At 38.9% G+C, this 13,108-nt stretch overlaps 1 protein-coding gene across 7 annotated transcripts in view; it reads left to right on the top strand.

Moving 5' to 3' along the window:
- Positions 1-10,635, top strand: part of DIS3L (DIS3 like exosome 3'-5' exoribonuclease) — a 33,386-nt gene extending 22,751 nt beyond the window's left edge. For 6 of the 7 annotated variants that reach the window (XM_036438222.2, XM_036438249.2, XM_045581354.1 and 3 more), the window contains 8 exons: positions 1,913-2,160; positions 2,734-2,826; positions 5,691-6,224; positions 7,867-8,021; positions 8,120-8,298; positions 9,163-9,308; positions 10,025-10,199; positions 10,288-10,635. In XM_036438222.2, the coding sequence (XP_036294115.1) occupies positions 1,913-2,160; positions 2,734-2,826; positions 5,691-6,224; positions 7,867-8,021; positions 8,120-8,298; positions 9,163-9,308; positions 10,025-10,199; positions 10,288-10,596 (1,839 nt within the window). In that variant the 3' untranslated portion in view covers positions 10,597-10,635. The remainder of the gene's footprint in view (positions 1-1,912; positions 2,161-2,733; positions 2,827-5,690; positions 6,225-7,866; positions 8,022-8,119; positions 8,299-9,162; positions 9,309-10,024; positions 10,200-10,287) is intronic. The other variant, XM_036438267.2, reaches the window with a different exon arrangement.
- Positions 10,636-13,108: the final 2,473 nt, after the last annotated feature.

The raw sequence follows: 13,108 nt of genomic DNA, 5'->3' as shown, positions 1-13,108 counted from the left end.
AATTCTCACTCTTCTTTAGTCTATGTTTGGACCAGAGTGAAATCAGCTTGAAGTGCAGAGTTAGTTCCCTGTAGCTTCACAGCTCTCAAGTTTTTACATTTTCCAACTGTGCTTAAAAATGGTATGTCATATCTTACAGTCAGTACGCATCCATCCCCAGCAACTGCAAGGGTACCTAGTTACAGACCCACTGGGCTCCTCTCCCTGTGGCAATCACTCACAGGCCTGCAGAGGCTGCAGCTTGTTGGGCTCCATACATCTCTCTGGTCCTGGGTAAAAAATAGCATCCTCATTACTAAACAGCTTTTGTAACCTTTACAGAAGACAAAACTTTCATGAACATAAAGCATCAGCTATTTTCATCACTTTGTGATCTTTTAAAATCCTCATAAATCTTGTTTATTATTCTTGCATAGCTATATTCCTAGTGTGCACATACTATTTTCTGTTCTGCTTCTTTCAGTTAAAATTATTTTTATATATTGATGTAGCCTACTTACCTTTATTTTTTTAATTTATCTGTATTGTTGAAAGTGTTGTGATGTCCCCTTTGTTTTTTTGTTGTTGTTTTTTTTCCAATAGACTCCCTCCTCCCTGCACCCGCCCGAGCCTACTTATTTTTAATAGTTATAGCAAATTATTGTATATTGATGTACTCTAGTTTGCTTAAGTGTTCCTCCGTTGTTGGGCATTTGAGCTGTTTAATTTTTCAGTATTATAAAAAAATGCTATTTCAAATATGTACTTTTATAAACATTGTGTGTTTTTTTCTTCTTAATCATTTTTCTTGGAATGTAGTCTTTCAAGTGAGATTACCAAATCAAAGGACATAAACAATTTAAATAGCCTTTATGCATTGGCAGATTGTTCGTCAGAAAAATTGGACCAGTTTCATTGCCATCAGGAGCATATGGGTGTTATTTTCAGTGCAGTTTTTGACAGATCAGTAGATATATTAGTAAAATATTTTAGAATATTTTACATTGTTAAATTTTTATGTTTAACATTAGTTTTTGGAGATTATTTGTTGACTTGTTTCGGCTCTTAATGAAAATGTTAGAGTAAAATAAAGCCTGGATTGGATTTACAGGACAAGAATTCTCTTCCCTTTTAGCCTACTTAGCTACAGATTGATGGTTTAAGTGGGTAATAATGGAGAGAGAATGCTCTAGATTGGCCCTGCTTAAATTATCTTTGAGGAATATACTTTTCTAAAAAAAAAATAAGCTTTTAATATTTGGGACATTGTAATTTTTTTTTCAGGGTTTGACTTGAATTAAAAGCTCAGCTACAGCCAAAACTAGTTTGGCTCAGTGGATAGAGCATCGGCCTGCGGACTGAAAGGTCCCAGGTTTGATTTTGGTCAAGGGCATGTACCTTGGTTGCAAACACATCCCCAGTAGGGGATGTGCAAGAGGCAGCTGATCAATGATTCTATCTCATCGATGTTTCTAACTCTCTATCCCTCTCACTTCCTCTCTTTTCCTCTCCATAAAAAAATCAATAAAAAATTTTTTTTAAAAAAAGCTCAACTACATTTAAATAAATGGATCATTTGAAAATGAAGTAGAGTCTGTACCCTTTGTATGCCACCCATTAATTTCTGCTTGAGCCCCGTAACTAAAGAGGCTGGAAGTTGTGGAACCTTCCTGTCAGACTGAGAGGGTCCCCATAGGCAGGAGACTGTGTTATTTCTATAGACTCCTGACTTTTCAGAGCCTAGCACATTTCCAGACACATATGAGGCACCTAAAAAGTCACTATTGATCAAAAGAAGCAAGCACAGGTCAGTTGCAGAGGGTAGCAGGTAATGAATGGGATTTCTATGAGGTCACATTGAGATTGTCAGAGTAGATTTCTATAGGAAACGTGTGCTGGGGAATTAATCAATATTTGGCCTTCCGTTGTACAGATGTGTAAGATGCCAGTAAACACTCCAGAAAATCCCTGGAAGGTGAGTCCTGAAGAGGAACGAGAACGTAGAGACTTGAGGAAAACCCATCTTGTATTCAGCATTGACCCCAAAGGTTGTGAAGATGTGGACGACACGCTCTCAGTCAGAACCTTAACCAATGGCAACCTGGAGCTTGGGGTCCACATTGCAGATGTCACACACTTTGTGGCTCCCAATTCTTACGTTGACATTGAAGCTAAGACAAGGTAATGCTATTTGAAATAAGCAGTGTGATTACGTGTCTGTCCCTGTAACGTATTCTGTAACTATGCTAGTTTCAGATTTTGAAAACATAGATTTCACAGTTTATTACAATGCTGCAGATCGCTTCCAGGAGAAAAAGCTGAGATGCTCTTCCCCTTTTCCCTTTAGAAAAATAGTACCTTGGTCAATGTACCTTGCTTTTTGTAACAGAACCTTTTCACACATTATTTCCCTCTAAATTGAAATGGGTTAAATTTTTCAAGTAGCAATATACTATTTTATATAAATACTGGATCATTACACTCTAATTTTTTTTTTTATACAACTAAGAGTCGTGTCATTTTCCCTTTCCTTTTTTATATCAGTGGAAGCACACTCTGCCCGAAGCGGCATTGCTTAGAAAAGTGGGAACATGGGAATAGCCTTATTACCCAGTCGGCTGCACTTCATGGAAAAACAACAGCCTTGGGGAATTTGTGCTAAGATTTTGGCCGTTTACCTCACAGTAACCCAGGCAGTCAGCAGTTGTGCTTCTTGCTGCTGAAGGTCATGTACCGTCTGTGTGTCTTCCACAGGGCCACCACCTACTACTTAGCAGACCGTCGCTATGATATGCTGCCCTCCATCCTCAGCTCGGATTTGTGCTCCCTCCTGGGAGGCGTCGATAGGTGAATTCATTATTTTTACCTGTGTGACACCTGGTGCTCTTGCTTCTGGCCTCTTTCTCCTCTTATTTCTAATACACTTTATTGCCCTACACTGCACCCCTGCTTACTCCCCGTATTCTCTGTACCACTCTGTATTTCCAGAAAGCTTTATTTCTCCAATCTTCCCTTCCCCTCTCTCCCTGTGAGGCTCTTTCTCCCTCTGTTTTTTGGCTTTTTAATGTTGGCTAACATCTGGGAACATTTGTGCATATATAGTCCTTGGTTGAGGCTGTTTTGCATAAGGAGCATGAATTTACAAAGGTGTGTTGTTATTTTTTGTAGTTAAAGTTTCTATCTATTATTGAATAGGTAATAAAACCATGTAGTCCAAAAATTTATACTTCTAAAACCTTTAGTGAAAGAATCCCTCCTATCACTTTCCCTTAGTTACCAATCTATCTATATATATACAAGCCTAAGCAATGGTTGGACCATCCAACTAGTAGCTATGACGAACACTGACCACCAGGGGGCAGACGCTCGATGCAGGTGATGCCAAGCTGCAGTGACTAGGCAGCTGCAATTCTCAGGTGATGCACCCAAAACCAGAGAGGAAGAAGCCCGATTCCGGGGTGCGTTACCTGAGAACTGCCCTCTCACAATCTGGAACCCCTCGGGGGATGTCAGAGAGCCCATTTCAGCCCCCAGGCCAGGCCAAAGGACCCCACCAGTGCCCAAATCCGTGCACTGGGCCTCTAGTTTTGTACATATTTTTCTAGGTATAACACACATAAGCACAAGTATGGACATGTGGTCTGTCTTTTTTTTTTTTTTTTTTTCCAGAGAGGAAGGAAGAGGGAGAGAGAGATGGAAACATCAGTGATGAAAGAGAATCATTGATTGGCTGCCTCCTGCACACCCCCAACAGGGGATTGAGCCCACAACCCAGGCATATGCTCTTGAGTGGAATCGAACCCAGGATCTTTATTCCACTCAGCCAAACCAGCTAGGGTGATATGTGGTGTTTCTTTTTTTACACAAATGGTGATACGTGTTATGTACAGGGTGGGGCAAAAGTAGGTTTACAGTTGTTTATGTGGAAGACAATGCCATAATTAATAAACAAACCTGTACTGAATTACTTAGAACATAAGTCATTTCATATTTTTAAAAGTACAGTGTAACTGCCAAAACCAGTTTGGCTCACTGGATAGAGCATCTGCCTTGCGGACTGAAAGGTCCCAGGTTTGATTCCGGTCAAGGGCATGTACCTTGGTTGCAGGCACATCCCCAATAGGGGGTGTGCAAGAGGCAGCTGGTCGATGTTTCTCTCTCATCAATGTTTCTAACTCTATCCCTCTCTCTTCCTCTCTGTAAAAAATCAATAATATATATATATTTTTTAAAAAGTAGGAAAGGTTAAAGAAAGGAATTAGAAGGAAAATCAGGTAAAAAAAAAAAAAAAAAAAAAAAAAAAAAAAGTTGTTTAAAAGTACAGTGTGTATCTGGAGGATAAATTCCTAAAGTGGAATTTCTGTGTCAAAGGGATATGTAGTCCAGCCAGTGTGGCCCAGTGGTTGAGTGTCAACCTATGAATCAAGAGGTCACAGTTTGATTCCTAGTCAGGGCATATGCCTGGGTTGTGGCCTTGATTCCCCAGTACGCAGAGGGCAGCTGATCAGTGATTCTCTCTTATCATTGATGTTTCTATCTCTCTCTCCCTTTTCTTTCCCCTCTGAAATCAATAAAAACATATTCTTTTTTAAATAAAATAAATATACATTTTTTTAAAAACAAACCTTGAAAAAAAATTTTCATAATTTCTTAAAGGTATATGTATTAGATAGATTTAATCAAGTTTCCCTGTAGAGGTTACAACCATTACATTCCTACCATCAATGGATGAGAATGCTTGTTTCCCCACAGTCTTGCCAACACAGTATGTTCTAATTTTTTAACTTTGCCAATTTGATAGATAAAAATTGTATTTTAGAGTGGTTTTAGTTTGCATTTTAATTCAACTACTACAAGTAAAGTTAAAATTTTTATGTTTAATAGTCATTTACATATCCCTTTCTGTGAATTATTACATGTTTCTTTGCCCTTTTTTTGAGTTTTTGATCTATGTAGTAATTGATTTATAAGAGCTTTTTTGTATTTTGGGGGGAAATAGTGGGGGTTTTTGTTTTGGTTTTGGGGTTTTTTTTGGTGAGGATATTTTTTCCTTTGCTTTTTAGAGAGAGTGGAAGGGAGGAAAATGGGGGTTAAAGGGGAGAGAAACGTTGATGTGAAACACATCGATTGGTTGCCTCCAGCATATGCCCTCGACCAAGACTGGGAATTGAACCAATGTGCCCGTGACCAGGAATCGAACCCCAAATCCTTCCATGTGCCATCCGGCACTCTAACCACTGATCAACACCGGCTAGGGCTAGCCCTTTTTTTTATGAGTTGTAAATGTTGCATGTTTTTAAAGAGAGTGATTTGGTAGCTGAGTGGTTCTTTAGTAAGTGGTCTTTTTGCTAATTTACCTACCATCAAGACTGATGTCATAGTTCAGGGTCATTCCTTGGGATTTGAAAGGCTTTGCTCTTCTTTGCTAGAGAGCCAGGAGACTTGACTCCCTCTGTCAGTGCTATGCTATTCTAATTAAAATGGAAAGCTGTAAGGTAGGAGTTCTAACATAACATGTGAACTCATTTCAGATTTGCTCAGAGCCCCAAAAAATCTAGTCTAACTTTATTTAGTGGTGGAGTGTTTAGGTTGAGACATCAGATCAAAAACTTGTAGCAATGCCATTTATTTCAAGCTACACTTAGAGTCTAGTTCTGCTTGCTTCAAAAATGGGAGAATTCAATAATCATTTCAGTGTTACTGGTTTGTAGGTACGCTGTGAGCATCATGTGGGAATTGGATAAAACCTCCTATGAAATTAAGGAAGTGTGGTACGGCAGAACCATTATTCGGTCATCATACAAACTGTTTTATGAAGCAGCCCAGGAACTACTGGACGGAAACTTCAACATCATCGATGATATTCCAGAATTCAGAGGCTTGGATGAGAGGAGCAGACAAGCCAAGCTGGAGGAGTTAGTGTGGGCAGTGGGAAAGCTGACTGACATCGCACGCCATGTCCGAGCTAAACGAGACCTCTGCGGCGCCCTGGAGCTGGAAGGGGTGGAAGTTCGAGTGCAGCTGGATGAAAAGAAGAACATCCGTGACCTCATCCCCAAGCAGCCCCTGGAAGTCCATGAGACGGTGGCTGAATGCATGATCCTAGCCAACCATTGGGTAGCCAAGAAGATCTGGGAGAGCTTCCCTCATCAAGCCTTGTTGCGCCAACACCCTCCTCCACACCAGGAGTTTTTCTCAGAGTTGAGAGAATGTGCTAAAGCAAAAGGCTTCTTCATAGATACACGGTAGTTCCTCTTTTGAGGGGGCAGAGAAATGGGAAGGGATGCTGTACACTTATTTATCTTAAAATGTGATAGCCAGATCGTTGACCAAAAATAGAAAACTTCTTGCCTTTTTTTTCATATACTAAAATGTAGGTAGAGAGCCTCAAAATGAAAACAAGTCTACTGAGCCATAATTTTGACCTACTACAATTTGTAGTACGGAAGTAAAGATCCCTGATTTAATTTCATCTAGTCCTCAGGCAAATCCCCCAAAATAACTCTATGTATTTCACTGCTCTAAAAATGCAGCAGATCACAAGGCGCCACACTGATGGCAAATTAGTGCACGCCACCATGGATGGAGACGTCTTACTCCATACCTCCAGGAAAAATGTTTCCCTGTTAAAAAGGATGTGTAAGAGGATTTTTCCATATTTTATTTTGAAGTAACAGGTGCTAATTTTATTCATTAATCAAAGTGGATTTTTTGCCACTATCTTAGCTGATGGTATCTTTTGCTCACAGTATTGCTTTGCTCTCTTATTCCTCATTCTCCATCATTCCTTTCCCTCTTTTCTCTTAGTGGGCTACATACGGAACTGAATTATATGCTCTATTATTAAATTTTTAGTATAATCCTATATTTCCTGTGGGGTTTTTTTTTAATTTTTTAAAAAAATATATTTTACTGATTTTACAAAGAGGAAAGGAGAGGAATAGATAGAAACATCGATCGGCTGACTCCTACACGACCTCTATTAGGGATCAAGCCCAGTCTGGACATGTGCCCTGACCAGGAATTGAACTGTAACTTCCTGGTTCATGGGCCGACACTCAACCACTGACCCACACCAGCTAAGCTATTTCCTGAATTTTTAAAAATTATTTGAGAGTAAATAAATAGAATGATTTGTCTCTCTTTAAATAATAATAATTTAGGTTTCTTTTATTTATTTATTTAAAATATTTTTTAATTGATTTTTTAGAGAGAGAAAGAGGAGAGGGATAGAGAGCCAGAAACATCAATGAGAACCATTGAACCATCGATCAGCTGCCTCCTGCACACACCCTACTGGGGGTGTGCCCGCAACCAAGGTACATGCCCTTGACCAGAATCGAACGTGGGACCTTTCAGTCTGCAGGCTGACACTCTATCCACTAGAGGTTTCGGCTAATTTAGATTTATTTTACTTGTGTACCTCGTTTAGTTTACTTTTTTAACTCTATCTGGCTTCATAATTCTTGTTTTAAAAAAAAAGAAAAAGTCCAGCCCTCACAGGTTTGGCTCAGGTGGTTGGAACATTTGATTCCCAATCAGGTTACAAGTTGTAGGTTCATATACAGGAGGCAACTGATGTTTCTCTCACATGGATGTTTCTCTCTCTCTCCCCCTTCCTCTCTTTTGAATCAATGAAAACATATCCTCAGGTGTGGATTAAGAAAAGAAAAAAGTCCATTCTTTGATCTACAGTATGTTTAGGTTAAAGGTGTTAGGAGTTCAACAAGTATTTGACCACCTGCTTTGTGCCAAGCATTAATTTAACCTTACAGGTATTACCCTTTACTACTCAAGAAACAAACTGATAGTGAAGTGTTCCCCTCAGAGTGTAGCTTACGAGTCATTTCTGGGGACTAAATAAAAGTTCTTCCATTTTTTTGTCAGGTCCAATAAGACATTGGCTGATTCTCTGGATAACGCGAATGACCCTGATGACCCCATTGTGAACCGACTGCTCCGCTCCATGGCCACGCAGGCCATGTCCAACGCCCTCTACTTCTCCACTGGCTCCTGCGCGGAGGAGGAGTTCCATCACTATGGTGAGTGATAACGTTGTCCTTCTGTGGCCCTCACCTTGAGCAGGTTGTTTCAAAAGTAGTTTTTGTTATTTATTTTGATCTTTTTGTTCTTTTTGAAGGTCTTGCATTAGATAAATACACTCACTTTACTTCTCCAATAAGAAGATATGCAGATATCATAGTACACCGATTGTTAATGGCAGCCATTTCAAAAGATAAGAAAACGGAAGTTACAGAAAATTTGTTCAGCAACAAAGATCTTGAGGAATTATGCAGACATATCAACAATAGAAACCGAGTAAGAGGGGTTTTCATTTCTCTTACCCAGCATCTCTTTTGCTAAGAGAATATCACCTTTTATTGTGTAATAGAATGAAGTACCATATATTCTAGCAAATTTAGTGTTAGAATCATTCTAACCAAGAAATAACATGAAAAATTACAAAAGCTTGTTGCATAGCTCTTAATACATTTACAAATGTCCTTAAGTAATTTTAGATTTTGAAGATTTAACAAGATTTTTTTCCCTAAAATGTAGAAATGTAAAAAATCATCTATCATCTTACCATCCAGAGATAACCATTATTAACAATTTTAGATAAGGCTTATTTATAAAAATATTATACCATACCTGTTGTTTTGAAATCTACCTTTTTTTCTACTTAAAACATGTTATTGATTGCACACCATGTCAATATACTTACATCATTGTTTTAGAAGCTGTTTTGTGTTCTATTTCATATTGTTGCTAGTGGCTTCAATATTGCACAGCATCAAACTAGACCATTTGGTGACACATAAAATTAGAAACTACCTTAATGTTTAATATAATTGTCTATATCCAATGTTCTATAGTTCTGTGCTTTACAATATGATTATAGCCACTAGCCATGTTGGCTATTTAAAGATTTTTAATTGATGCGAGAGAAACATCCATCAGTTGCCTCCTTCATGTGCCCAGATCGAGGATCAAACCTGAAACGTAGGTATGGGCCCCAACCAGGAACCGAACCCACAACCTTCTTGGTGTATGGGATGACGTTCCAACCTGGGCAGAACCTAGCCTTTGTGAAGACATTGTTTCTGTGGGACTGTAAATTTCATGTTTCTTCTGGAATGTCAGAGAAGTCTGTCGTCATGCTTTGGGTTGTTGTTCTTACAGGCAGCACAGCATTCTCAGAAGCAGTCTACGGAGCTCTTCCAATGCATGTATTTTAAAGACAAAGACCAAGAAACTGAGGAGCGTTGCATAGCCGATGGGGTTATTTATTCAATTAGAACAAATGGTGTGCTTGTATTTATACCAAGGTATGTTATGTCTAACATAAAAATTGTTAATAAATTATAGTTAAACTAAAAATGTAGAGCAACAAACAATACTTAGATATAATTAAGATATTTATTTTAGCGATTTTTTTTTAATATATTTTTATTGATTTCAGAAAGGAAGGGAGAGGGGAAGATAGAGATAGAAATAGCAGTGATGATAGAAAATCATTGATGCACTGCTCCACATTGGAGATCGAGCCTGCAACTAAGACATGTTCCCTGACCGGGAATCAAACCATGACCTCCTGGTTCATAGGTCAATGCCCAACCACTGAGTCATGCCAGCCAGGCTTTTAGCAATTATTTATAGTTACCATATGTACATAATGTATTATAAACAGTAGGGAAAAGTAGGTTTACAGTTATTCATATAGAAAATAATAGAATAATTAATAAATAATAAAAGAATAAACTGTTTCATATATTCACAACTGTAAACTTACTTTTGCCTCATCCTGTATAATTCACTATAAAAGTATAAAAGATTAGAATCTAATTTATTTGTATCAGTCTTAGGATAGGATTTTACTTATTTAGCAAGATATTTTGTTTGATCAATGAAATAAAAGTTTAGAGGTAAATCACAGGAAAAATGATTTTTAATTTAAAAGAAAAACTAGCATTCTAGGTAATTATTCCGGATCTGCATACTAAGAACATATTATCTCTGGATTTTTATTCCGGCAATGATTCAGGTTTGGGATTAAAGGTGCTGCTTATCTAAAAAATAAAGACGGTTTAGTAATCTCATGTGGACCAGACAGCCGTTCTGAATGGAAGCCAGGATCCCTTCAACGATTTCAGAACAAAATCACCTCTACCACAACAGCAGGGGACTCTGTTACGTTCCATTTGTTTGACCATGTAACAGTAAGTCTTGTATTTACATTACATATCGCTTTCAGTGTAAGGAACAAAGAGTGTGATTTAGTAATACCGGTTTTATCCTCTGTGATAGGTGAGGATATCCGTACAGGCCTCTCGATGCCATTCCGATACAATCAGGCTTGAAATAATGAGCAACAAACCATACATGATACCAGATACAGAACTTCTTCATCAGAGTGCCCCCTTGCTAAAGAGTGACTTGGTGAAGGAGGTAACTAGATCTGTGGAGGAAGCTCATCTGGCCCAAGAAGTCAAAGGAAACATCATTCAGGAAGATTTTCAAAAATACTGCCAAACCAAGGGAAGAAGCCTATACACACTTCTAGAAGAGATACGGGACCTGGCTCTCCTAGATGTCTCAGACAGTCATGGAATATGAAATACTCATGTTCAATAAAATAAAAGGGTTTCGTGTGAATGTTTTACCCTCTTTCCAACAATAACGTTAGTCGAATTTTTGTGTCACTGAATGTTCTAATCGATTGAGATTGGGTAAATAATTCACATACCGTAGTCCCCCCTTAACTGCAGTTTTGCTTACCATGTTTTCAGTTACCCACAGACAACCACAGTAAAAAAAATAAATGGAAAATTCCAGAAGTAAACAATTCATAAGTTGCAAAGTGCATGCCATTCTGCATAGCATGATGAAATCTCGCTATCCTACTGCATTCCGTACAAGACATGAATCTTCCAGTGTATCCACAGCAAAGCAGTATTTGCAACCAACCTGTTAGTCACTCAGCCATCTTGGTTATCAGGTTGACTATCAGGTTTGCAGTGTTTGTGTTTCAAGTAACCTTCAGTTTACTTCATAAGGGCCCAAAAGTGCCGGAAGCTAATTCCAGCATGTCATGAATGCAAGAAGTTTCCTCTAAAGGTTGCTGGAACTTTGAGGTTTGCCTGCTGGAAATGGCTAAGGGCATTTCCCCATACCTAAAGATTTGCAAAAATGATTGCTTGCTGCCAGACAGTTGAGGGCATTTTTTTTTTAATATATTCTATTTTTTACAGAGAGGGTGGGAGAGGGATAGAGAGTTAGAAACATCAATGAAAGAGACATCGATCAGCTGCCTCCTGCACACCACCCACCGAGGATGTGCCCGCAACCAAGAATCAAACCTGGGACCTTTCAGTCTGCAGGCCCAACGCTCTATCCACTGAGCCAAACCGGGTTTCGGCCAGGTGAGGGCATTTTAATCTACAAGTTATTGCCTCCTACTGGCCAAACACCTGAACAGCTATAGGCAGTTCCCCCAATCTGACAATGGATTCTGTATACTAAACCTTGCCTTTGATATTATCTACCTTGCCTTAGGACAGTTTGTGTTACTAAAAAGCAAGGGGTCTAGAGAGACAGAGAACTTGGTTACTATAGCTAAACAACTCTGGCTTCCCAAAATGCCTTCCAAAATTATCTTTTGTCTCTAGACTCTAATAATTTATAGCAGTTCCTTCTCCAGATTCCTGAGCCCTTCTAAATGCTGGGCAAGACCCTCTGCACAAAAGCACAAAGTGATGCTGGTAATTCAAATGTGCCACAGACAAGCAATGAAGTGCTTCCTTAAGTGAAAAGGTGACAGTTCTCAGTAAGGAAAAAAAAAAAAAATTATATGCTAAGGTTGCTAAGATCTACAGTAAGAATGAATCTTTTGTCCGTGAAATTGTGAAAAGGAAATTCATGCTAGTTTGCTAAGAGACCACATTCACATAACTTTTATTCCAGCATGTTATAATTCTATTTTTTTATTATTGGTGTTAATTTCTTACTTTCTAATTTGTAAATTAAACTTTATCATAGATATTTGTATATAGGAGAAAATATGGTATAGATAGGATTTGGTACCATCCAGTCTCACACCTACTGGAGGTCGTGGAACATATCCCCTGGAGCTAAGTGGGACTACTGTATGTGTAAAATGTTTTCTCATCATTAAAGTTGCATTAAATAAAGTACAATTAGGTCACTATGGAAACTGATTTTTCAGAAATTAATAGTGAATGTTGGCTCTCCAAATCAGGTTGCCAGTTTTTTAATAAACCCAGAATTAATATTTGGTTAGCTTGCCTAAAAACAGTTCTTTCAAATCAGTTCTTTCCACTAATGGCGATAATGGGCCATTTAAGTTATAGGCCCGTCTGACATCTGTCAGATTAACTTTTCAGTCACTTTCAGATAGTGAGATTTGGTCCTGTCCACCTATCCCTTTTAAATTATTTCATATTTGACTCTAACCTCCCCTACTATCCCCAGCACCAGTTGGTGATAGGGCATAGGAGTAGAGTGGGGTGCTCAGGTAAGCTCTGTTCTCTCAAACCTCCCTTTCCACCCTCATTTTTAATAAGTTTCATTGGTCTTGCTCTTGGAGATTTGTCACTTTGCCAGCAAATCCCACCACTGGAAAAGTAATTGCCTTTCCCTTTGTCATCTTCTCTAATCCAGCTGGTGAGGGTGAAGAGCCAGAACAGGCCATCCTGAGAAAGCAGTTTCTCTAGCCATTGGTTAGATCTAAAGAGACTGGGCTCCATTTTCTAGTTGGTCACCCTACTGACAGCAACAAGTAATAATCCTCAAAGCTTCTGCCTCCTGGTCCCTTACTATAATGGCCCCCAGCCTCCCTAGCCCCCATATCTCTCTATTTTTATACTGAACTTCCTGACCTTTCAACCAAACCATCCTTGTCACCCTTCATCCCACCTGAATCAGCAAGCCTGAAGAGAGCAAGCTGCCCAGCTTCATGGATGGAAACCAATTCAGAACCATCCCTCTGTCGGTCTTTCTCATGTGAAGCAACTTTCCCATCTCCTAGTTTGTAAAAACTAGCTTTGACTTCCCCTTTCCCCAATGGGAATCTCCTCCAAGAACTAGAGAGACTTTCTTTAAACTTAGT

Source organism: Pipistrellus kuhlii, unplaced genomic scaffold, assembly GCF_014108245.1.
Source record: "Pipistrellus kuhlii isolate mPipKuh1 unplaced genomic scaffold, mPipKuh1.p scaffold_m20_p_1, whole genome shotgun sequence".
NCBI classification, from domain to species: Eukaryota; Metazoa; Chordata; class Mammalia; order Chiroptera; family Vespertilionidae; genus Pipistrellus; species Pipistrellus kuhlii.
This window is presented reverse-complemented; position numbering and strand designations above follow the sequence as displayed.